This window comes from Panthera tigris, chromosome F2 (genome assembly GCF_018350195.1).
Source record: "Panthera tigris isolate Pti1 chromosome F2, P.tigris_Pti1_mat1.1, whole genome shotgun sequence".
NCBI lineage: Eukaryota > Metazoa > Chordata > Mammalia > Carnivora > Felidae > Panthera > Panthera tigris.
Window position 1 is genome coordinate 6149662 of NC_056676.1, and position 27328 is coordinate 6176989.

At 43.2% G+C, this 27328-nt stretch overlaps 1 protein-coding gene across 1 annotated transcript; it reads right to left on the bottom strand.

Moving 5' to 3' along the window:
• On the bottom strand, window positions 1–27104 carry OPRK1 (opioid receptor kappa 1). Its single transcript, XM_042973543.1, has 3 exons — window positions 26848–27104; window positions 11431–11783; window positions 1–1021 (listed from the first exon to the last, which is right to left on the bottom strand). The coding sequence occupies exons 1-3, from the start codon at window positions 27102–27104 to the stop codon at window positions 489–491; spliced, it is 1143 nt and encodes a 380-aa protein (XP_042829477.1). The 3' UTR covers window positions 1–488.
• Between the last annotated feature and the right edge of the window lie 224 nt (window positions 27105–27328).

Genomic DNA, 27328 nt, shown 5'->3' on the forward strand with positions numbered 1-27328 from the left:
TAGGAACGGTCCTTGTTTGTATTCAGGTGGTCGTCGTCAACGTCAAGCATCTGGATTGGAGGCCCACTGAGCTCTGAAACCGAGGTGTTGTCTTGTCCTGTCTTTTTTCTTCAACAGAGCTTTTGGAACCGCATTGCACGGGAAGGCCGCAGCAGGTGGGGCCCGGACTAAATTTAGGTAACCAGAAGAGAAAAGGCTTATTTCTTTGTTCATCAAAGGAACCCAGAATCAGCCGTGCTTCCCTGCCCTAGAAAGGGGCTGGATTCGCTTACTCAAGTCTTCTCCACCCCATCCCTACAGCCTCGATGCTTCCGCTGACCTGGGTCGCTAACCCAGCCAGCATCGTAGGACTTCAGACCACGAGACTTCTAAAAGTTTGTTAAAGATTCTACCTTTCCATCTCAGACTTCGGTGCTGATCTGAGTTAACCCTAGATCATTAAACTCTTCTCTTCCCGAAGAACTGTAGGAAGACATCTCCACGACTAGTCATACTGGTTTATTTGTCCCATCAACATCCCTCATGTAAGCAGGATCCTGAACGGCGTTTCGGACTCTACTGGTGCTCTGTCGCTCCGTCCTCATGTTAACTGGAAAGCAGAAGTCCCTAAAACACCGCTTGAAGTTTTCATCCAGAAACGCATAGAGAATGGGGTTCAGGCTGCTGTTGGTATAACCCAAGGCGATGCAGAAGTAATAGCTAGAGAGGGCAGCGGTGCTGTGAGAGGCATTCCCCAGGGCCTCCACAAGGATGAAGATGTGAATGGGGGTCCAACAGATGATAAAGACCGCCACCACCACCAGGACCAGCCTGGTGATCCGACGGAGGTTACGATCTTTCTCTCGGGAGCCAGAGAGGAGACGGACGCTCTTCAAGCGCAGGATCATCAGGGTGTAGCAGATGATGATAATGAGGACAGGGATCACGAAGGCGAAGACGAAGACACAGATCTTCATGAAGAGGTCCCACCAGGAGTACTCGTCATCCGGGAACTGCAAGGAGCACTCGATGACATCCACGTCTGGACAAGGTGAACAAAACAAACATAAGCACCAGAAGAACGTCTTTTCTTATGACCGTGGCTGCAGAGTATTCTAAAAGTGAGTGTCAGGGGCGGCTGGGTGGCTCAGTCGGTTGGGCGTCCGACTTCGCTCAGGTCACGATCTCACAGACTGTGAGTTCGAGCCCCACAGGCTCTGCTGACAGCTCAGAGCCTGGAGCCTGCTTCCGATTCTGTCTCCCTCTCTCCTTGCCCCTCCCCTGCTCGTGCTCTGTCTCCCCCACCTCTCTCTCTCTCCTTCAAAACTAAATAAACACTAAAAAAATTTCAAAGTGAGTTTCAATACATTTGGGTGCAAAGGTACAATTATGGTGAGATGATATTACCTGAAGCAGATCACCAAATTGGGAATGAATGCTATATATGTAAACTACCTTATCTTTGTGCTTATTACAATGAAGCCATTTATTGGTGACATCACAATACTATGGAATAAATGAGACAAGCTCGCAATAGGAATTATGCAGTTGTGGAGCCCACTTTATCGTGGACAACTGTCAGAAGAGCTAAATTGATCATTTATAGCATAAGCCCTTACTTGTATTTCCATTTATTAATAATTCTCCCAGACCCACGGCTCTGGCAATAAAAGCTAGTATCTATTTGTAATAAGTGATGAAATATTTCGAGTCTAGCCATTCAATTTAGCAAAAGTCAACTTGTCTGAAAGCATCGAGTGATTTATAAGAAATCATTATGTGTGTCAGTAAAAATTTATAAAAAAAAAAAAAATGTGTCCAAAGACGAACCAGGAATTGTGACTTAACGGAATCAATTGATTCAGGGCATTGTTGAAACATGAGTAAACTTTTGGAAAAGAAAGAGAAGGAGGAAGAAAAGAAAAAGAAAACAGAAGACGGAAGGGGAGAAGAAGGAGGAAGAAAAACCTCATGAACACTGTCATCAAGAAAACGTGTGAGCAAGAAACATTTTTCGTTTTACTAACATTGACTATGTAACAGGTAAAACAAATATTTCAGATGGCCACTTGGAAAATGGAGTTATTTGCTCTGCTTCTCGTGGCTGCACAGCATTCTCTTTGGAATGGCCTTACGATCGGAAAGAGCGGAGACCAGAAAGAACGGAGACCCAGGATAAGCCTTTTGATGATGCTTCCGCGGGGGGCCTGCTCACCCCTCGGGGGCTCCCTTTCTCCCCAAGCGTCAGTGAGTCCACATTTTGTCCTCTTCCGTCTGAGCAGTCATTGAGCACAGAGCAGGCCTTGATCCTTCCTTACCGATGAGTAATCATTAGCAATAAGAGTGTAATTTTCATAATGATAATATTTTCTTCCCACATTGGGCATCTCTACGTCAAAAATGGCAAAAGAATATTTTTAGAGAGGTGAAACAGTTCTATTTATGTTTTCTAAAACGTTTGGATGTGATCTTAATCAAATATCCCTTAGGAAAAACAAAAGGTATCGTCTTAGAATTTCAATTGGACCTATTTTAAAATACAAAGAATATAGTTATTTTGGCCAATTATAAAGATGACTTTCTTAGAAATATGTCTTTCATCAACTAGATGCCAGATCAAACCTTTCATTGGTAAATGCAAACTTCCAGAATAACTTGGGATTTTTTGATTCTCTAAAAAAAGTCATCGTTGGGGCGCCTGGGTGGCTCAGTCGGTTAAGCGGCCGACTTCGGCTCAGGTCGTGATCTCGTGGTCCGTGAGTTCAAGCCCCGCGTCGGGCTCTGTGCTGACAGCTCAGAGCCTGGAGCCTGTTTCGGATTCTGTGTCTCCCTCTCTCTGACCCTCCCCCGTTCATGCTCTGTCTCCCTCTGTCTCAAAAATAAATAAACGTTAAAAAAAAAAATTTTTTTTAAAGTCATTGTTTAAACCACTATTACTATGAAGACTATTAGAAAAAAATAAGCATCTCTTTTAATTTTTGCTTTTAGTGTTTATAGGAATACTAACAGTTAAAATCATTTTTTAAAATCATCCCTATTATCATTGAAAAAAGTATTTGTTAAACAACTTTTGACAGGTGACACATTGCAGGCGATTTGTCTATTGAGTCTAGCCTCCTCAAAGGTAGGGAACGTGTCTAATTTTTTGTTTTATTTTTTCCATGCTTAGTTTTTGTGTATTCCAAGATTGTCTCTTTCTTGAGGTTGGCCTCAGCTTAAATGGCACATCAAAGACATTTATGCAGAGGCCACAGTCCTCTCCCTTGCAATCTATATTCTGTTTACATATTATACTCACCCTATTTTTAATCATCATATAATGACAGAAGCCAGACAGAAGCCCTCCTGTAATAAATAATATGTTACCTTTCCTGATGTTTTTCTCTCCATCCAGAATGCAAACTACTTTAGGGTAGATACCCAGCGTGTTTTATTCAATATTTAATCCCTGCTAGATAGGGTGGTGAGAACCACAAGATGCTTAAGGAATACAAATTGTTAAATAAGAACATAAAGTGCGGGGTGCCGCAGTGGTTCAGCCGGTTAAGTGACCCACTTGGGCTCGGGTCATGATCTCGCAGTTTGGGAGTTCGATCCCTGCGTCGGGCTCTGTGCTGACCGCTCAGAGCCTGGAGCTGCTTCGGATTCTGCGTCTCCCTCTCTCTCTGCCCCTCCCCTGCTCATGTTCTGTCTCTCTCTGTCTCTCAATAACAAATAAACGTTAAAAAAAAATTTTTAAAAGAACATAAGGGGCTGAAGCAGTAAAAATTGTTAAATAAGTGAATAAATGAATATCACGTGGAAACCCTCGAAAATAGGGACTGATTACAGTAGTTATTATGGAAAAGCAATCTGCTAAGACAAGTCAGGCAACATAAGAGCTGATGTTTAATTTGGATACATCTTCTAACTGTGAGTATCAGCTTCCTCTTGAACAAATGATCTTGCACGTAGTAGGAGTTCAATAAATATTTGCCGAATGGGTGAAATAATCAACTACAGCTGCTTTTACAAGACTTTGGGAAACATCCAGTGATAGAGTTAGAAACATCCTCCGGAAATGTCAATGAATTTAAGGTTATCCCAACAAAGAGAAAAGAGAATACGGAGGCAATCAACAAGGAAATTCAAGTCCAAGGGCACCATTTTTACAAAATGTTCTCTTTTGGGGAAAAGAATGCATCTTTAGCCTTCATGATGCACATAGGCCAAAAGTGAAGGATACAAAAGTATATTCCATGCAAATGGAAACCAAAAGAGAGCAGAAGTAGCTGTATTTACATCAGACAAAACTGACTTCAACTTAGAAACTGTCTTGAGAGGCAAAGGAAGTCACTATACAATGATACAAGGGCCAAGTCACCAAAGCGGATGCAATAATTACAAGTATATACGCACCCGACATTGGAGGACCTAAATATATCTACCATCTATTAAGAGAACTGAAGGGAGACATAGATAGTAATAATAGGGGACTTCTATATCCCGCTTTCAACAATAGATAGATCCTCCAGATATAAAATCAAGAAGGAAACAGCAGACCTGAACAGCACTATAAATAAAATGGACTTAACAGACACATACAAAACATTCAAGAGCAACAGAATACACATTAAAATATTAAATATTTAATTAATATTAATATGTAATTATAATATTAATATTATAATACACAATACATTAATATTTAATTAATATTAATTAATTGATATTAATATTTAATTTATTAAAATATTAAATATTTAAATATTAAATATTAATGCACATGAAATATTCTCCAGTATCGATCACACGTTATGCCACAAAGCAAGTCTTCACAAATTTAAGAGGACTGAAATCATATTAAGTGTCTTTGCTGACCATGTCAAAATAGAAATCAAATGGGAGGAAAGCTGGAAAATTAACAAATATGTAGAAACTAAATAACACTCCTGAACCACCAGTGGGTCAAAGAAAAAGTCAAAGTAAAATACAAAACGCTCGAGATGAATGGCAATGCAAATACAACATACCCAAACTAGGGGATGGTGGCAGAGGCAGTTCTTAGAGGAAAGTGCACAGTGATAACCACCCCGTGTGAAGAAAAAAGAAAGATCTCAAATAAATAACCTACCTTTATGTATTAAGGAACTAGAAAAAGAAGAACAGACAAAGCCCAAAATTGGTGGAAGGAAGGAAATAATGAAGAAAAAAGCAGAAACAAATGCAACAGAGACCAGGAAAACAAAAGACAATACACAGAAACAGACAACAAACAGAAAACGACGAACAAAATCTTTTCGAAAAGGTAAACAAAATCAAAGCCTTAGTTAGACTCAGAAAGAGACAGAACTAGGCGAAAGGAAAGACATTATAACTGGTAGCACAGAAATACAAGGGATCGTAAGAGACTACTATGAACGATTACGTGTCAACAAATTGGAGAATCTAGAAAAAATGGATACATTTCTAGAAACATACAACCTACCAGGCTGAATCATAAAGAAATAGAAAGTCTGACAGATCAATAACAAGTAGATTGAGACTACATCAAAAACCTCCTAACAAAGAAAAGCCAAGCGCCAGATGGTTTCACTGGTTACGTTCTACCAAGCATTTAAAAAGGGTACCAATCCAGGGGCTCCTGGGTGGCTCAGTCGGTTAGGCATCTGACCTCAGCTCAGGTCATGATCTCACGGTTCATGAGTTCCAGCCCTGCGTCGGGCACTATGCTGACAGCTCAGGGCCTGGAGCCTGTCTTCGGATTCTGTGTCTCCCTCTCTCTGCCCCTCCTCCACTCACACTCTGTCTCTCTCTCTCTCTCTCTCTCCCTCAAAAATAAGTAAAGTTTAAAAAAATTTTTTTAAAAGGATCCCAATCCATTTCAAACTCTTTCAAAAGTTGTAGAGGAGGGCCCACTTCCCAAACTCATTTTACAAGGCCACCATGAACCTGATACCAAAGCCAGACAAGGACACCACAGACAAAGACACCACAATATCTCTGATGAACAGAAATGCAAACATCCTATAAAACACTAGCAAACCAAATTCAACAGCACATGAAAAAAATCATATGCCAATATCAGGATTTATGCCTGCGATGGAAGCAGGATTTATCCCTGTGAGGATTCCCCAAATCATTCAATAGAATGATAGATACAAATCACGATCATGTCGATAGATGCAGAAAAATATGACAGAAATTCAACATCCATTCATGATTAAAACTCTCAACATATTAAGTATGGAAGGAACGTAGCTCAACATAATAAAGACCGTGTATGGCGAGCCCATAGCTAACATCAAATACAATGGTGAAGGATTTGAACGCTTTTCCTGTAAGATCAGGAACAAGGCAAAGACGCTCACTCTCACCACTTTTATTCAACATAGTATTGACAGTCCTAGCCAGGGCATTTAGGCAAGAAAGGAAATAAAAGGCATCCAAATCAGAAAGAAAGAAGTAAAATTGTTTGGGAAGGACACAATCTTATGTGGAGAAAACCCTAAAGACTCGATTAGACCACTTTCGGTAAAGTTGCAGAATTCAAAAATCAACATACGACAAAAATCAGTTGCATTTCGATACACTAACAATAAGCTATCTGAAAAGTAAACACAACAATCCCATTTACGTTACCATCAAAAAAGAATAAAGTACTCACAAATAAATTTGTAAATAAGCCTAAAAGATCTGTTTACTGATTACTATAAAACACTGATGAAAGAAATTGAAGACACAAATAAATGCAAAGGTATCTTATGTGCGTGAATCGGAAGAACTAACATTGTTAAAATGTCTACACTACAGAAAACAATCTCTGAATTCAGTGCAACCTTTATCAAAACCCAATGGCATTTTTCACAGCCTTAGCCAAAATAATCCTCAAATGCCTACGGAACTACAAAGGACCCTGAATAGTCAAAGCAATCTTGAGCAAGAACAAAGCTGGAGGTATCACGCTGCCTGATGATGAATTATATTACAAAGCCATAGTAATCTAAATAGTCTGGTACTGGCATAAAAAAACAGACACATATTCCAATGGAATGGATTAGAGAGCCCCAAAATAAACCCACGCCTATACAGTCAAGTAATCTCCCAATAAGGGTGCCAAAAATAGAAAATGGGGAAAGAATGGGCTCTTCAATAAATGGTGCTGGGAAAATGGGGTATCCACGCGCAAAAGAATGCACTTGGGGCCTTATACCATACACAAAAATCAACTCAAAGTGGATTAAAGACTTAACTGTAAATAAAACCATAAAACTTTTACAAAAAACGTAGGGGAAAAGCTTCTTGATAGTGGTCTTGGCAATGATTTTTTTTTGGATGAGACACCAAAGCACAAGCAACAGAACCAAAAATCAACAAGCAAGATTGCATCAAACTAATCCAACCTAGAAAAAAAGAAGAAAAAAAAAAACCCCTCTTCTGCACAGCCAAGGACACAATCAACAAATTGAAAAGGCAGCCTGCGGAATGGAAGAAAATATCTGCAAATCATGTATCTGATAAGGGGCTAATATCTAAAATATATAGGAGATCATACAACTCAATAGTGGAAAAGCAAATAATCTGATTTAAAAATGGGCAAAGAACCTGAATAGACGTCTCCCCCAAAAAAGACATACAAATTGCCCACAGGTATATAAAAAGGTGCTCAACACCACTAATCAACAGGGAAATGCAAATCAAAATCACCTCAAACCTGTTAGGGTGGCTATTATTTAAAAAAAAAAAAAAGATGTGTCAGCAAAGATGTGCAGAAAAGGGATCCTGTTGGTGGGAATGCAAACTGGTGATACACACACACACACACACACACACACACACACACAGCAGAATATTATTCAGTCTTTTAAAAGAAAGAAATCTTGCCAATCGTGGCGACATGGATAGACCCGGTAAACACTGTGCTAAGTGAAATAAGCCAGACAAAGAAATACAAATCCTATATGCTCTCCCTTATATATGGAATCTAAAATAATCAAATTCACAGAAGCAGAGACAAGAATTGTGCTTTCCAAGAGCTTAGGGCAGGAGGAACAGGGGAGACAGTAAGTCAAAGGAAGGGTACAAAGTTTCAGTCATGCAAGTAAGTAAGTTCTGGGAATCTACTATGTAGCACAGGTTCTGTAACTGACAATGTTGAACTACATACCTGACATTTGCTAGGAGGGAGGACACCTTCGGTTAAATTTTCTTATCACACAAGAAACATAATAAACAAGGCAAGAAGAAACTTCGGGAGGTGACAAAGGTCTGCGGTCTTGAGGGGATAACGGTTTCACAGGTATACAGCTATCTCCAAATGCGCTGGGTTGTTTACATTAAATACGTACAGCTCTTTGCACGTCAACCGTAATAAAGTGATTTTTCTACAAAATAGTCTTTCTTTTGCTTTTAGATTTATATTAGAGGGCCGCGGCTTTCTTTTTTGGTATGGGTTCCAACGTCTCCAGGCTGTCGTAATTATAGAGTTAGTTCTAGTATCTAAACTAAAGCTTTTGTGGTGTTTGTTACGAATATTTTTGTTTCTGCTTGTAGCCATTACAACAACTTCGTTATTTAGTCGTTATATTAGGCAGACTATGATTCCCAAAAGACATGGTGTGCACATGTATGCTATGTAAAATGTTATATTTAACATCTTATGCCCAGCGAGTGAAAATTTTGCTGTACACAAGAGCCTTCGATATTGAATGAATACCCTGTCGGATGTTGGTAAACATAGCAGGGAGGCAGGACCTGTTAAAATCATTACGTCAGGTCAGATGCTAGCTACCATTGATCAAGCGCTTCCCAGACGCAGGCACTGCTTTCCAGCTTTCCATGCACGGACTCGATGGATCTGGAAAACACTCTAATAGGGAGACACTGTTATCTACCCCTATTTTGCAAATGAGGACATTGAGGTACAGGAGTCTGAGTAATGTCTCCAAAGTGATACCGTCCATAAATGGGGAAATCAGGATCCGATTCCGGGCAATTTGCTTTCAGAATCTGTGCTCTTAACCAAAAAAGAGGCCAGGAAGAAACCCAGAACATTAGCTGAGATTTCTTGTCCAGATGAGCCTGGTCTCGTGAAATTGACGCCTGATTTCCTTCAGTGAGCATTGTCCGCAAACACAACACTATAAACTACCAATGCCATTCAGCTCTAATTCACGGCATAGAGACTGTGTAAAGCAGTCCTCTTCGTGATCCAAGAGTCCTGACATGGAGTGTCATCCAGCACTCCAAAATGAGTCCAGAGACAATCTTTCATCACATAAAAATCTGCTTTAGAAAAGAGAAGAAACGAAGAAAGAACGGAGCCCTCCGACGAGACTACGTTAATTTTCTCCCATTTTCTCCTCGGTTTCCCGCACAAGTTAATCTTCTCCCGACACTGGTTGGTCCCTTCTTCCACCACATCTGCACACACTCATCCACAGCAGCTCCTTCCTGGAAAACCTACATCTACCTTCATTTTTCTCTTTCAAAAGCCAAACTGAAATCCATTGCTTCTAGGACGTCATTTTCTGACAGTGATTAGAGGAGTGTAGTGGTTAAGTCTGCAAGCATGTCATGAAATACCAAAATCAGCTCTTTATTTGCCATGGGGAAAATCAGCATCTTCTTTGACTGTCTAGCCCATTCTTCTAGTCCTGGTGGTGTCTACATGGCCTCTCTTCTTGAATCCAATTATTATGTATCAACACCCTATGCTCAGAACGGTTTCCTGCAGCTTTATTTCCATTTGGTGTATGCAGGAAGAAACAAAACCCTGTGTGTAATTAATCATATTTTATAATGCTTCTCTGATGAAGTTTGACAGGTCTTAAAATTTACCCAAGTATTATAGCTTAACATCCACCATGGCGAAGTTGGAAATTCATTTTATTGTTTAAGAGGGAAAAGATTGTATTTCATCAAAAATGTGGACTGTGCCAGGGGCGTCTGGGGGGCTCGGTCAGTTGAATGTCTGACTTTGGCTCAGGTCATGATCTCACGGTTCGTGAGTTCAAGCCCCACGACAGGCTCTGTGCTGACAGCTCAGAGCCTGGAACCTGCTTTGGTGTCTCCCTCTCTCTCTCTCTCTCTGCCCCTCCCCCACTCATGCTCTTTCTCTCTCTGTCTCTCAAAAAATAAACATTCAAAAAAAATTTTTTTTAATGTGGACTATGCCACGTAAGCTAGGATTTTAGCACCTGCCCTCTCTTTGATCTGGCAAGCCCCCCACTACACGTATTCAACTATCTGTATTCCCAGGTATCATGAGCCCCTCTAATAAACTAGAACATTTAGAGAACTGCTACAGCAGTAAATAGCATTTATAAAGTCCAAAGTGATGGTTCTGCTCCCTTCTTCCCAAGGAATCTCTAAGCAAAACTTCCCCAGCAGCAATTCTCACCCAGGCTACAGGTCAGAGTCATCTGGGGCCGTCAAAAAAATCTTGACCCCCCAGACGGTACCTCAGGTCAATTAACCCAGAGACCCTCCAGAGGTGAGACCCGGGCATGAGTTCAGATGACCCTTGAACAACATGGGTTTGAACTGCACAGGTGCACTTATACACAGATTTTTTTTTTCTAAATACAGGACAGTACTATAATTGTATTTTCTCTACCTTATGATTTTCTTAATAACATTTTCTTTCCTCTAGCTTACTTTATCCTAAGAATATAGCATAGGAACATATACAAAACATGTTAGTTGACTATTTATGTTATCAGTTAGGCTTCTGGGTCAATAGTAGACTATTAGTAGTAGTTAAGTTTTTGGGGAATCAAAAGTCAGATGTAGATTTTTAACTGCATGGGGCTGGTGCCCCCCCCCCCAACATGGCTCAAGGATCAACTGTATTTTCTAAAGTACCCAGGTGTTAGAACCACCATCTCAGAAATACTGGGGAAACATCAAGTATCCTGTTTGCATTGGGTGAGAACTAAAATGTCCAAAATCTAAGTTTTGCTGATGTGTACTATCATCCATCTGTGAACCCGATTTTGAATGGCTTACAGCCAGATGAAGCTATTATGATAGGGATGCGAAGATTAACGCCTAAAGAAAAAGAGTAAAGAGCCAGCATAGACGTCTAATGATTTAGGGTCCTCTTTTGGGGAGAAAGAAGAGGAGTGAGTAGGTGTATCTTAGAATCGCCAGGATGCAATGTAATTGTATTCTAAAAATCCACATGCCTGTGGCTCCCTGTTTCATCCCCACTCCTCCAGATTCTGATAAGCACTTCCAGAAGAGCAGATAGGCTGGGCATCTGTATCTGGGTAATGTCTTTATCCTATCCTATGTGTAGACACGGACAGCACAAATGGTTGTGTTTCTCATCTTCCGTGGATTTAGGCATAGTATTTCCACTGGCTTTTGGTTTTTCCCCTAGCTGTGTGTCCTACTCACTTGCACATCAGGAGTTTACATCATTAGAAGTGAGGTTTTTGCAAATGAGGTGACAATGATGGTCCTTACCTTCCCTGACTTTGGTCCCTCCAAGGACTATCGCGGATATGCCGACAGATGACGATAAGAGCCAAATACAGATGTTGATGATCTTTGCTTTCATGGGTGTGCGAAAGTCTAAAGCCTTGACGGGGTGGCACACAGCAATGTATCGGTCCACACTCATCATGGTCAAGGTGAATATGCTGGTAAACATGTTATAGTAGTCAATGGAAATGACAATCTTGCACAGCACGTCCCCAAATGGCCAGGAATTCATCAGATAGACGGTGCTCTGGAAGGGCATGGTTGTAGTAACTAAAGCATCCGCCAACGCCAGGTTAAATATATAAATGTTGGTTGCTGTCTTCATCTTTGTGTATCTAAAAGACAAGAAACAAGGTCATTTCTCTTCATCTCCAGGTCAAATCCATATTAGGCGTCTAATAGGCAAAAGGACTGTTCTAGACATTAGGAGTAGTAGAAGACAATGGGCAAAAGTCTCTGACTCTACCTAGCTTTTATTCTCGTGCTGTGTTCAAAATATAATTAAATTTTAAAAAGGCAAAGGATAGCATACATAAATAGGTGAATACACATATAGATCTTTTGGACAGACTTGTGTATAACACAGGTCTTTATTTTGTGACTGGCAATTCATTTTAACCCTGGAGCTGCTTGGCCTTAAGCATTTTTTACACAATTTATTTCTTCCCTTTCCCTGAATAAAACAAAGATAAAACTTACTCAACTTTTCCTCGGGGTCATTTTGAGAAATCCATCATTGTGATTATGTCTCTTGAAAATCCAAAATGGTCTTCTTTTTTAAATTTAATTTTAGTTTATTTAAATTTTAGTTAACATACAATACAATAGTGGTTTCAGTTGTAGAATTCAGTGATTCATCACTTACATACAACACCCAGTGCTCATCCCAAGTGCCCTCCCCTCACCCATCTAGCCCATCTCCCACCCACCTCCCTCTGTCAACCCATAGTTTGCTGTCTATCATTAAGAGTCTCTTGTGGTTTGTTTCCTTCTCTTCCCTTTTTCCCCCATGTATGTTTTGTCTCTTAAATTCCACATATGAGTGAAATATATGGTGTTTGTCTTCCTCTGATTGACTTATTTCGTCTAGCATAATACATTCTAGCTCCATCCACATCACTGCAAATGGCAAGATTTCATTCTTTTTGATGGCTGAGTAATATTCTATTATGTATATTATATATTCTATTTTATATATATATTCTATTTTATATAAATATAAATAAAAATTTATATATATAGTTATATATATTCTATTTTATGTATATATGTATATATATACATGTATATATATGTATATACATATACATGTATATATATGTACATATACATGTATATATATGTACATATACATGTATATATATGTATACACACACACACACACACACACACACATACACATACCACATCTTCTTTATCCATTCATCAGTCGATGGACACTTGGGCTCTTTCCATAGTTTGGTTGCTGTTGATAATGTTGCTATAAACATTGGGGTGCACGTACTCCTTCAAATCTGTATTTCTGTATCCTTTGGGTAGATACTGAATTATGCAATTGCTGGATCGTAGAGTAGTTCTAGTTTTAGTTTCTTGAGGAACCTCCACACTGTTTTCCAGAGTAGCTGCACCAGTGTGCGTTCCCACCAACAGTACCCTCTTCTCCAGTTTTCACTTTGAAAATAACATTCAATTTTGGGATGAGCACTGAGTTATACGTAAGTGATGAATCACTAAATTCTATTCCTGAAATCATTATGACACTATATATTAACTAACTTGGATTTAAATCATAAATAAATAAATAAATAAATAAATAAATAAATAAATAAAATACTTTCCATCTTAATGGAAAATACAACTAAGTCTGTTGATTTTGTTTGCCAGTGTGCCACTAGTTTTTTTGTCTTAAATGCATTATGTACATAAAGCAGACAGTTCTTTATACACATCATGGCACTCAATGTAATCTAGCACAGTAGGTGAGAAATAACTCAGTTTTTCTTTACTCTCATCTTGAGAGATGTTTAAAGCACATAAATTGCTTCCTCTTCCAACTGAGGGGATGGTAATTTTCAAAGCAGGTCAAGAACGATTGCCTTTAAGCCCAAATGATTCTTTCCATCATAACATGAAGTTTAGAACAATTCCACTGTCAACTGAAACGGAATTAAAAGGATTGTTTTACGTAGAGAACACTCCCTCAGGGATCTACGGGGCAGGAAATGTTCCAAACGCTATCGGCAGGTTTTCAGAGGCCAAATGCTAAGATACGTAGGGGAAATCCATGTTAATTACTTTCCACACACCTCCGATTTGCAGACCTTATCGTAAGTAATTCAGCCATGCCCCATGTCCTTTCTTAATGTTATGGCTTTGGCTTTCATTGAAGGGCATTTGTAAGGACATGTCTTATGGAGAACTACTGCTTTGGCTACAAAATCAAGCTCAGTGGTTATTATTGATCACTGCCAGGGTGTCTCTCAATACATAAATATCCACATAAGAAATGTCTTTTAACGTGTAGTGACAGAACAGCCAGGGCTCTCCTGGGAGGCAGAGTGGTCTTCTGTGAAGTCAGATCATCCTGCGTCTGGGCTCAATGTAAAACTTTCCTGAGTTTCAGTTCCTGTTACACAAAGATAATAAAATCAAATGGCCATAAAGGCAGTAGATGACCTGGCTCAAAATGTGTGACACACAGGATCATACTTCATTCTCATCGTCCCACCCCCCCTCTCCCCCCCCAATCCTCCCCTGGTCTCTCCTCTTCTTGCTAGGAAATGGCCTGTCAGTGCTCGGATGAAGGCACGGTCAAGACGGCCACAGAGTCAGGAGCGGTTGGTTTCCATTTTCATGCTCTGCCATCTAAGCAGTGCTTTAATCTGGAGAACGAGGAGTTTACTTTAAAATATGTCATATTTTCCCTTTGCAGTTTTCGCTCAAATATTACTAAGTGGCCTGTAAGTTCTAGAAAGTGATTAAATGTGTATGACCAATGCTCAGGGCTTAGGCTTTATAAAGGCACAGGTAACTAGGGAAGGTCCACTTGCTGAGACAGAGCAAATGTTTCAAGGGAGCAAGACGGAAATAGTATCTGTTCAAATACTGTCTTCTTTAATGCGGTTTTATGTTTGAAAAGCGCATCTTACAGGCCGACCTCCTATTCTTTCCATTTTCTCCCCCACAAATCCCTGATATTAACAAAGATTTTAGCAAGCAGTGCCTTTAACTTCTGCTCTCGGATTTGGTGACCTTGATATTCTCCTCTTACTTTATGAAGTTAGACGGACGTCCCCTGCCTTACACAGTTGGGTCGACCTGGGTTCTGGTCCTTATGTTTCCCTCCAACTGTTAGATTTTGGACATGTCACTAAAAACTGGGCTTTGGATTCTCAACTCTAAAATGAGAAATATAATGCTTATCTTAAAGAGCTCCTGAGATAACTACGGAATGCCCCTGCTCCGGAGAATATGTCTAATTTACTCCATGGTCTTCATCTCCTCTCCCTCCTTTACGTATGCGGAAGCCATCAGTTACGACCAGAAGAGAGGAACCTAGTTTTTCGTCAGAGCCATGGTTTAGCTTGAATACAAAAGATAATAGTAAAAATGATGCCTGGGAGCTTATATGCTGGAAGAATATGAATGGAATAAAAAAGGAGTTATGATAAAATATAACATGTCCTTATCAGTAACCGCCAAATTATGGAAAGGACCCAAATGTCCACTGACTGATGAGTGGATAAAGGAGTGGAATACACGATGGAATATTACTCAGCCATCAAAAAGAACGAAACCCTGCCATTTGCACTGACATGGATGGAACCAGGATGCATTATGCTAAGTGAGATAAGTCAGAGAAAGACAGACGCCATATGATTCCACTCATATGTGGAATTTAAGAAACAAAACAGATGAATACAGGCGGAGGAAAAAAATGAGAGGGGGGCAAACCATAAGAGACTCGTAACTATAGAGAACAAACTGAGGGCTGCTGGAGGCGAGGTGGGTGGGGGTTGGGCTAGACGGGTGGTGGGTATTAAAGAGGGCACTTGTTGTGATGAGCAATGAGTGATGTACATAAGTGATGAATCACTAAATGCTGCTCCTGAAACTAACATTATACTATATGCTAACTACCTAGAATGTAAATAAAAAGCTGACACATAAAATATAATGTGCCTCTTTAAGCCATCATAAAATGATGAGTGATTTGCTCTTAAGCCTTCCAAAAAGACTTTCAACGAGTAAATGTATGAAATTGCTTAAGCCTTGAGCTTATAAAGAATTCAGATCTGGTCATCAGATCTCAGAAGAAGAGAGATGAGCACCTGTAACAGAAATGCCTACAAATTACACAAAATTTTAACTAGACTCGTCCAAGCAAAAGTCCTTGCTCCCTGAGAAACAAGCTTTTCTCAGACCATTCACGTGGGAGCTACCACTGTCACCCCCGGGGGCCGGAGACACCTACCAGAGACCTAGAGATGATCCTGTGCCCTCCTGCCATGGACAACCCCGTATCTGCCAGCATGCTGATGTGACCGCATCACTCTGGTTTCCAACTGGTCCATGTTAACGATGACAGTCTCGATACCCACTTATCTCAAACACTCCCTGCATCAGACCCTGCTGTACGTCCCACAGATGCACCCCACTCAGTCCTCACCCCAGCTCCACGTGGCAGGCATCAGTATCCCTATTCTACAGCTGAGGCCACTGAGAATCACCAGACTTCCGTGCATTTCTCAAGGTCATATGGTTGTAAAAGGTACTGCAGGGGGCGCCTGCGTGGCTCAGCTGGTTGAGCTGTAGGACTCTTGATGTTGGCTCAGGTCATGATCTCATTTACCACACCGAAAGGGAGAACTGACAGGTATAATTCTGAGTAGTGAATACACTACGAGTTCAATGAGGATTTGCTGATGGTCCTTCAGGCACGTTACCCGACTGGATCCTGTGACAGCACGATAAGACCCTCCTGGTCAAAGGCGGTCTGGTTGAGGACTCGGGGATTGTTTGTATTTCATCAAATGGAGAGAGTAGTTAGTCCTTTCAATCAGATGTCCCTGGGCGGGGCGGGGAGGGGGGTGGAGTAAGCTTTCTTACTATGAGAAGATATGAAATTATGGTCCATTTCCTCCACACTGCTTTACAAAAATTTGCGAGTATTTCAAGTAAAATGGCACCATCTGGGTGGGAAGTTTTTGGCTCGTCTGGAGAAGCTGGAGGGGGGCTGGCAGTGAGTGGTTGCACTTTTTAGCTTACGCCCCACAGGAGCATATGGCACGAAAAGAGCAAAGTCTGTGGGCTGTCCCTGCGACACTTGCCAATGTTACAAACCTGGAGATGACGATAAGGGACACGGGTCGGGCCACGAAGAAAGCCATCGCCTGGCAAAGCGGCACAACGTGTCTCCGGGAGTGAGAAATGCTCCCCAGCACACATTAACTCAAGACCTTCCTACCGTAGTTCCCTACAGAGAATTGAGAGGGGAGGTGCTCTTAGATTGGCAGTCATACACGAACAGGGTTTTGTGCTGAGCCGTCAGGAACCAGCGTCACCAGGCGGGGGTTCTGGGAGAGCGTGGCACCTGCCGTGAGAAAAATGAGGCACGAGCGGGAGGAACACTGACCTTGCAACACAGCAGTCGCAAGACGGTTCCTCGTCCTTCCCATGCGCCTCCTGTGCTCTAACAATATACAGGTAGAAGAGCCCATATTTGGGTTAGCAGCATCCCTTCCTGTGCTCTGACAATATACAGGTAGAAGAGCCCATATTTGGGTTAGCAGCATCCCTTCCTGTTGAGGTACACTGCCCAAGTGCTGTTTGAATTGAAATTTAAATGATGCTTCTTCAATCAGGAGCTCTTTTTTTAGCTTTGCGACAGCATAATACATCCAGGATCTTGATGGGTAATCATCATCCATCTTTAAATACACACACAGGTTTTCCATTTTGTGGATTCCAGGCATTTTTAGCTCTTACCTACAATTGCCCCCACGCTGACAATACACACACCCTCTCTTCTCTCCTGTTAGAGTCAAGCTTCCTCCCCTGTCTTTATCGTTTCATTATTTCAACACATTTTTAAGTGCTCCATACCCAGCAACACACTGGCCATTGAGCGTGACTGAAAGACTCAATATACAGACCGCGCCCCCGGGGAGCTTTTCAACCAGTGGAGTCAAAAATTACCACAGGAACTAGAGGGACAGACGGAAGGGAAGGATCAGTGTGTGGGGAAGAGATCAGGGCACATTTTAAAGAAGAGAAGACCTGGACAGGATCTTGCGCTTCGCTGTTTCTCAGGGGTTCGTGGAGTGCACACCTCACGAGTAAAGGAAGTCGGAGCTGTCATTCCAAAGTTTCTCCAGGAGGCAGAGATTTTATCAGAGAAATCATGTGGTTCTGTGAATTCTGCTTCTTCCAGCAGCTCAAGATTGAAAAACATTCTGGTAAGTGTGGTTAAGTAAGCATCATGAGGGTAAAAAAAATAATAATAAAAAAAAAAAACCTTTGAGATGAGCAAATGGGGCATGATTCAGGCGACATGAATATAGGACATTACCATGCCCCCCTCTGGACAAAGGCTGTCGGGTACTTTATCGTGTTGGGAGTTTTTCCACAAGCAATACCCATTGTTTGGGTGAGGAAACAGTTAAGGAGGATGTAAATGGCTTGCCTCAGACCACAAACGAGTGAGACAGTGGGAAGTAAGAGCTGAGCGTTCTGAGTAGCCATGAAACCACAGCGCCAACAGAATGAAACACACACCCGAGTGGTCATTTTTCTGAATGGATCCCTTTACTACAGCAGACACCTAAGGGCCAACAGAATGCACCTGAAGAATGGCTGTTTGGTCTGGTGAACCAATGGCTCCTGACCCACAGGAAGCTGGCCGCCATATTACAACCCTGGGGCTGTAGGCACTAGGGTCTCAAGACCCCCAACACACCAGGCTCAGGAGAAGGACATTTCTCTGCAGAGTCCTGTGAAACCAACAGCGGAAGACTAGCACAATGAGAGACGTGTTTTGACACTCTCTTCTCTAGTGGCCAACGAGCATGATTTATTCGTTTTCCAGACTTAGAGCATTCCAGATTTTATGTTTTAAATGATCACAAATGATGGCTTTACCAATGTGACTTTTCAGAACAGTTCATTTGAAAACACAAGGAGTTTGCCCCGAGAATTCTCCAGATGACTTTCAGTTCATCCCGATGAAATTAACTGGCTACCCGACATGTTTTTGGATTATTTACTATTGAAATTATGGTTCTTTCCTCAGGGGTAACAGCTTATTGATATTTAAGGGAAGGAAGGGAAATTCAGTCACTTGCTCCGATGATCTGACTCTGCAATTGAATATACTCACTATATTCACATAGTCACTATGTGAATTCGCTATGTGAATTCATAGACTCACACGGATTCATGTAGATGGTCACGCCCCTTCAGTTCCCCAGAATTACTCATCCACGTGCAAAGAGCAAAAGCTATAGGAAGTCAGTGGAGCAGACTATGTCCCTGCGTCCCACGACTGTCACCACCTCAGTGACCACGCTGGCGGTGAGATACAGCTGGAATGGTGGACATGGGTCATGTTGCATGGCCGGCAAGGCTGTCCATGCGGGTGGTGGGAGAATGCAGAGTGGTGATTTCACTACAATAGCTGGTGCCCTGGACCTGCTCATTCTCTGTTGGCATGGCCTTGACTCCCAGAACGAATGGTCTAGTGTATCCAGCTGTGCACTATCATGCCTAACAATGTCCAGTAGAAAACTACAGACCTCAGATGACTGACGTGTACCAATCGTCAGCTCTCTGGATACTTAGAAGTATACAGATATCTCAAATGACTTTTTCCAATTTTATACAGAAAACTGACATAGCTAAAGTAAGCCACAGGATGCTGGTAGAAAGGAGAGAAGACAACCCTCCCGCTCTGTCCTCTACCAGAAGGAAACACCCCCTTCACTAGGTGAAGAGAGTTTAGCACCTGGTGAAGTTAAAGGAGTTAATACTGAGAAAATCGTTCCCATTGTTAAAGAAAATGCTCACTCAGAACCCTAGCCATTGTTAATCTGAAAGCTTCCCTCCCCACCTTTGGATCAGTTCCTTTGGGATCTCTGAATTCATCACATAGTCATCACATGCTTTCTGCTTTTCTCCTCTTTCATCTAAAGTCTGGCCTGCTGGACCAGGGAAGGAGGTAAGCGTTTAAATAAAAATACACACACACGTACACACACACACATAAGCCTTTACGATATTATCCCTACTCCTATAATCTACTCTCTTACGTAAATTTTCTTTATCTCAGACATAAGCTGGCATCCCCTCCAAAGAAAGAAACAGAAATTGGCTGATTTTCTGTGGGGGGATAAATAAATCTTTTAATACAGTTTTGAGCCGGTATTATTTGCACCACTCAAACCACATAAGCCAAACCTTAGAGAAAAGGAGAGAAGACTGCCCTGCAGCCATACAATGTTACGATTTTGCACTGAGGACAGAGCCCCCCACCCGCATCCCCCGGGGGCAAGAGGAATTGAGTGCATCTGGAAGTTAATCTGCAGTGAAGAAGGTGCCAGCTAGCTGCACAGTTCCCACCAAGATACTGCTGCTCGAGAGATACAGCCGAGTGATTAATGGAGAGGAGCAAACACCTCCCAGCCAGAAAGAAGTCCCTCCTAAAACCAACTATAAGACTGTCACCACGGAAAATTGTAAAGATTCATAAAGTCAACAGAAACAGGAAGTGATTTTGAAGAGTACAATTGTGCCTGGAGTCTGCTAAACGTTAGGACCTGGATAGCTGATGACCAGCTTGGTTTTCTTTCTTTTTCTTTTGTATTCAGGGGGAGGGGCAGCTGGTTAGTCTCTGATCTCTGCCGCCGTCCACAAGGATTTGGATTTCGGCTACAATCACGTTCCACAGGGAAGAAACTAATTCCATTTTGCTAATCCATATCACCAATTGCAACGAAACCGATTCTCTCTTTTAAGAGCTTGTCAAGTAAGAATTACTCCGAGAATGCAAGATGGGCACTTTTGAAAATGACTTCTGGACCGATCTTTACTAGGCTTACTTGCCAGGAAACGTTTAATGCTGATTCCAAGAGAGGGCTCAGGATAAACTAGAACATATTTTTCAATCAAAGCCTGAGGTAAGGCTGATGTCAGATAGGGGGCAGCACAAGGTTAATTATACCCACAAGTCTCTGCTTTGTCTTCAACGCCTCTCCAGGTGTAGTCTGGCGATATTATCCAAGGTAGGCTACGGTGACATCTGAGAAAATCTGGAATATGTGTACATATAACTACAGCGATGGATGGAAAAGAGGCAGGCACGGCAGCACTCTGACTGGGTCGCCTCACTTCTCATACTTCCCCACTTTGGTGACAGCCACACCCTTTTCTGGGACTGACCCAAGTTCAACCATGGGGCCCAGATGAACTCAGGGGTGACCGGAGTCAGCATATGCCACATAACCTAAGACGGTCTCGGCACAGTGGGACTCCTGTCAGTGGCTTGGGGAGGAAACACTAACTCCCCAAGTTAGTGGGGGAAACTTGCTCCCCCAAGTTATGAGCAAGAAAACAGATGCCTTTGTAAAAAGAACAACCTGTGTGCCCAGCAAGCTCGGGTGGGTTGGCTGCCTTTGGAGAAGAAATTTGAGTTCAGGAAATAGAACCATATCCAGAATATTTTTGTGGTTCTGGTTGTTGTTGTTGGTTGTTGTTGTTTGGTTGGTTGTTTTGATTTGGTTTCTGTTTTGTTTTGTTTTGTTTTCCCAAGCCCTTACAAATGTCCTTTTAGGACACTTCAACACTGCCCAGGTTGAACTGTAGGGACGCAAAAGTCTTCTACTCTCAGGGCAAAGATAGCAGAGGATTGACACCCTACAGGTCTTTATTGTGGTAGCCATGAAGCAAGGAAAACTGATGAGAAAAGAAAAAGGCAAACCTTAAGACCAAGGAACAAGCAATTTTGATTCCTTCTATTTTTGCCCTAATAATTTTTCCCTTGTTTATCCTTACGTTTTACTCAACAAGATGCAGACCTTCGCAAGAGTAAAACTTTTCTTTAAATTCAACAAAAGAGAACATATATACAAAACTATCATAGAAATCGAAGCTTGAGGAAGGTGTTTTCTTAAGGGGCACAGAGAGGGGACAGGCAGTGTTTAAGGCGGAATCGTGTTCCCTCAAGATACACGCAGTCAAGTCCTAACCCCGGTACCTCAGAATGTGACTGTATTTGAAGACAGGGCCTTTAAAGAGGCAAAGTGAGGTAAAATCAAGGTATAATGGGATGTGAGGGTGGGCACTAATCCAATATGGCTGGTGTCTGTATCAGAGGAGATTAGGACACAGATACACATGACATAAGACCCTGTGAGGACACAGGGAGAAAAGGGCCATCTACACGCCAAGGAGAGAGGTCTCCAAAGAAACCAGCCCGGCCAGCACCTTGACCTCAGACTTTGTCCTCCCTGTGAGAAAACAAGTTCTATTGTTCAAACCACCCAGTCATGGGTGGCACTTCGTCATGAAGGTCCTAGTGCACTAACATAGGGCAGAGCAGCGGCCGCCCTGAGAAGGAAGTTCCACCCGGGGCCAGCAGCCTGCCTCTCCCGACACCTGCCCCACGGGTTCCAGACTTGCTCAGCCAGCCCCACAGTCACGTAGCCCAATTCCTTATCTCTTCACGTGTACATCTCCTACTGGTTCTGCTGTTCTGGTTGATTCCTGACTAATACAGAGAGCATGCAAAGTGAGGACAGAAGCTCCGAGAAGGCTTTGGAAAATACGACCAATCGAGAAACACGAGAGGAAGAGGGGTCCGTGATGCAGACAAGAGAAACCCAGAAGGCGTGGCAGGGAGTCAAGGACAGGGTGCTATCTGAGAACGCGACGGGCATAGGATTGGTCGAGCGTGCCAAATCTCCCCAGAATGGCGTGCCTGGATGGCTCAGTTGGTTACATGCCCGACTCTCAATTTCAGTTCAGGTCATGATCTCACCGTTCATGGGATGGAGCCCTGCAGCTGTCAGCACAGAGCCTGCTTGGGATTCTCTCTCTCCCTTTCTCTCTGCCCCTCCCGGGTGTGCTCGTGCCCTCACTCTCTCTCTCCCTCTCTCTTTCTCCAAATAAACAAACTTAAAAAAAAAAAAAAAACTCCACAGAAGTTAGGGGACAGCCAGCCTAAAATGAGCATCGGAAACATGATGATGCTCTAACTTTGGTAAAAGAGCGTCAGGGAGGGAACCCAAGTGCCCTGGGCTGAGGAATGGATGGCAGACAAAGAAATGAGCAAGAGGGATTATCCCTCCAAGAAGCTTACCTACAACACACAGGAAGATGAGAAGCCATTAGCTAAGGGAACCCAGAAAAGTAGGAGGGTCTTGGACATTGATTACCTGTAAGATGACAGAGGTTTGAGGATGTCCTGATGCTTACGAGACAAAATCAGTGAAGAGATTACAGATAGCGTAGGAAGGAGATCCCTGACACAGCAGAAACTCCAGAAGAGCAGGTGAGGAGATTCAGCTCACAGGGGCAGGGAATTACCCTGGACGGAAAGAAGGAAACGTCTCCACTGAGATGGCAAGGAACGAGGGGAGGGAGGCTGCCGAAACACATACGTAGGAAAAGTGCTCCCAGAAGCTGGATTCCAGAGTCACGGTGCACAACTGGGTCAGACCATTCCCCTGACCATGAAGATTATGGTCGGGGAGAGGGCTTAGGCATTAGTATTGATTAAATTAGGGTTGGGTGTTTGTTTGTTTGTTTGTTTGTTTTTAAGTGAGAAATGGGAAAAGGAATTGGCTCTTTCTGGAAATAGGAGAGAGACACAGAAAAACCAGGCAGACTTGGGGTCAGATACACTTGGAAGGCGGCGACCTGGCCTCGGCAAAGATAACAGTGACTTTATTCGGCAGAATTCAATTAGCTGTGTAGAGGAATCAGGAAGACAAGGTCGTGGCTTGATCCAGGGTGAAGCTCTGGTGGAAGACAGAGGCAGGACAAGAAGGCAAGGCAGTTGAGTGTATTGGCAAGGGAGGTTGGACTGATGCCTCACAAGGTCCGGGTGAGGCCAGAAGAAGAGAGAGTCTGGGAGAAAACGAAGGGCTGCCGGGCAAGAAGGCATCCACAGGTTTCCAGAATGGTACAGCAGGAACTGAGCTGAGCAGCGGACTAAAGCACAGGAAGGACCTGGCTCAGGCTGGCTCCGCAGTTAGCAAGGTGCCACTTCAGTCAGTTTATTTCATCAAGATTAAACGAAGTAACGCACACGAAGTAGATAGCTTTACTGGCCTGGCAGACCCTTAAGTTTTGGTCCTGTCTGCTACGGGGGAGACAGCTGTATGCGTGCAAGTTGTGGGAGGATGGAAGTTTAAGATGTCCCAGGTGAGACCGCCTGGCGACACCCGGGTGTGGGTGGGCATCGGGGCGTGCCCTGCAGGTGAGGGACACGGGAGAGCACACGTAAGCGCCACGCCCGTGGGCACACCCAAAGTGTCGGCAGGAGCCAAAGACGTAGATCCAGGGCCAAGGTAAGAACCTCCCACCCCAGGGCCACAAACCAGAAAGCCTGGCGAGAAGGGAGGCTGGGGTGCTTCGTTTTAAGGTGCTCACGGTGACAAGTTACCGTGCCCTCACGAGGCAGTTAAGGCAGTTGGTACTAAGACATGACGAAAACCTTGAAGCTTTCAATACATTCGGAGGATACTGGGCAACAGTTCAGGTACCCAAGGTGGGAAAGCTATTTGTAAGACGGGTCTAAAAAATAATCCAAGCCTTTTTCCACAACCCTAACTTTCTCCCCAGGTCTGAGCTGGCCATTTCAGACCCGTACCTGTCCTGACATCCAAGCATCTACATCCTGTCTCTAGAATGATGTCCCAGATGACTGAACCATGACCCTTTCCAACGTATAGTATTTTAAAAGCGTCGTTCTCCAAAGCGATCCTCAATCTTTTCAAACAGTGTCGCTCAGTCCTCAGCACGGAAGATGAAAGCCGCGTTTGAACCTGCACTCCGCCTGGGCTCTCAGTTCCCATGCGAACACCACAGCGCCCCCCTTTCAAATCTTCAGCTGCTTCTTCGGAGCGAAATAAACCCGAGGCCACCAACTTCTCTTCTGAAGCTTTATTTTTCAATTCTTTGACCCTCTCCCAGTCTGAACTGATTCTAAACACTCCTTAGTCCTCTTAGCTATAGATGCAAGCAAACCAATGTTTCCGTACGTCGGCATTCCAGGACGATAGCATAACCCCTCACCTTTCATACTTCATCTCCAAGTAGTTGGGGCTGGGGTGAGAAGACGAATGGTGTTACGTGAACCGGCTAACTTTTTGTGTATGTTTAGCTGGATGTATTCCCTTCTAGCAAATTTTATTCCTGGATATCTTTTGGAGATATGTGTATACATACACACACACACACACACACGTACATATAGACAATTACGTATCACGTGTTACATAAATATATGAATAATTAATAAGTATACTATATTACTATTTATAAAGGTGATTATTAATTATATATGATTACATGTAATTGTTAAATGTATTTATGTTTCATTTCTACTTCTATTTCTTGTCTACTGTTCTCCCACGGAGTTGTTTTTGCACACATTTTAAGATTCTTCATTCCTTTTTATCCTACTCTGCAGGGCTATATAATAGTTGTTAAGCAACTAAGAAGCTCTTCTCAAACTCAAAACTTCAGGTGTTCATTCAAATATCAAGAAGATGTTTTTGTTTTACCGGTGCACTTACATATGACATAAGTACGAACAGAGTTGCTTTTGTTCCTAGCATCTTCGTTTTGTGTAACAATGTTTTATCACAAAACCACAGCCTCTGAACCAAAGATCTCCTAAAAATTTTAATTGAAATTGAGAACACAGCTGTCTTTTCTTTGCTTTCAGTTGCCATAATCGTCTTTCTAATGGAGAACAGCCCTGAAATTACTAATGACTTGAAAAAACGATGTGCTTTTCAAATCTCCCCTCCCTCTGTAGCCTTTACTCCTCACTGATAGAATTCCTGTAAAATACAATACACAATTATGGAAACCCAGGGTACCAAGGTACAAACGCTAATTGTAGGTGAAATGAGCTTTATAATATTTGGAGGCTTAAATGATGGGTTTTAGGTCCGGAGCACAGATGAAGATAAAAAACCTGAAACTCTGAAGACTAGATACACAGATAAATACATGGGCATTTTATTATGATGATTATATCTCAAGACTCATGCTACTAGAGATAATGTTCTTAAGGTTCATAATAAATAAGGAGCTAAAGTGAGAATTTTTTTTTAAGTAGTTTTTCTTCATCCTTCAGTATCCCTGAAAAGAGTGACTTTGTCCTTTATCTCAAAGGAATGGAAACCCCTTATCCACTCTCCAAGGTGCATTTCCAAAGCATTACATCTTCCAGAAAGTAAAACACACATATTTCAAAGGGCCTCCAGGCCAAAGTTGAGATTTTTTTTTTCTTTTCTTGTTTTCTTTGTTGTTGAAAGAGACCAAAATAAGAATCATTTCACTTACCAGAAAACTAGCCTATATACGTGGGTATTTGGGTATTCATTACTAGAAACCGACTTCCATGTAATTCTACCAAAGAACAATGTAATAGAACCTTCAGTTTCCCTCGGTGGAAAATAAAAAGCAAAGCAATTTTTGAAAACCTTCACAACCCACACTTCAGAGGATAAATATCAGATGGCTTATTTACAAAAATCACTGATATTCTTAATAAATGAGATGACATTTCAGTACTAAAAGGGCTCATGTGTGGATACCAACAACCCTAAATAGTATATTGGCTTTTGCTTCATAAACCGTAACACCAATCTGATGAGTCACAGGAAATTCTGAAGTATCTCCAGTGCATTCGATGGGCCTGAATCTTACCTTAAGAAATATTCACGGAGGACAAAACCAAGCGCTCCAAACTGGGGCAGGCAACCAGGCAAAAAGGCCAGGCAAACGAACTTAGCTCCCTTTCCAGGAGACGCTGACCTTGCTGCGCACCCTAGTACTTTCCCTGACCACAGTTTTCAGCAAGGGCTTGGGGGGCAAGAAGACTGTCACTCAAATCCTCAAAACACCGCTGGCGGCCCGATCTGCGCAGTGCGAGCCTCGCAGTCCCCCACCAAAAACTCTTCCAGGAAATCCCTTACTTCAAGGAGGCCACGCTCTGAGACTCTCCGGAGCCCGGCAAGGACGGGTTAGAATCCCCGCCACCCGCCTGGCGCCCCACCCGGCGTCCGGGTGACTGGACCACCCCCACCCGCCCCCGGGAGCCTCACTCCCCCCACCCCCACCCCGCCTCCCACTCCAGCCGCGACGGCGCCCAGACCCCGCACTCACCGGATGATCACGAACATGACCAGGGAGTTGCCCACCAAGCCCACGACGAACACCACCGAGTAGACCGCGGTGATGATGACCGGGATGGCAGGAGAGATGTGCGCGGGCTCCAGCGGCGCGCCCTCGGAGCCCCCGCTGCTGTTGCCGTCGCTCTCGGCCCAGCCCGGCGGCCAGCCGCTGCCGTTGGGGGGCAGGCAGGTGCTCGGGGGGCAGGTGGGACCCGGCTCCCCGCGGAAGATCTGGACCGGGGGCTCCATGGTTGGCGGCGAGGAGGGGCGGCACCTGCGGGGCTGCGGGAGCGCGAGAACCGGCTGGACCCGGAGAGGCAAACTTTGCCGCCCGCGGGCCAGCGCGGGGAGCCCGGGCCCCGCCGAAGGCCCCCCACCCCGCCCCCGGCGCTCGTCCCGCGCTCGCTCCCGGTCCCCGGCTCCTGAAACCCGCCCCCAACCCTTCCTGGGCACGCCCCCTCCCCCCACCCCCG

Bases quoted from the DNA above. Each gene is read 5' to 3' on its own strand.
- OPRK1 (XM_042973543.1), bottom strand. From the start codon at position 27,104: ATGGAGCCCCCGGTCCAGATCTTCCGCGGGGAGCCGGGTCCCACCTGC. The intron at 11,784-26,847 runs GTGAGTGCGGGG...CTTGTCTTTTAG, and splicing joins GTCATGTTCGTGATCATCCG to ATACACAAAGATGAAGACAG. The intron at 1,022-11,430 runs GTAAGGACCATC...CACCTTGTCCAG, and splicing joins AGGGACCAAAGTCAGGGAAG to ACGTGGATGTCATCGAGTGC.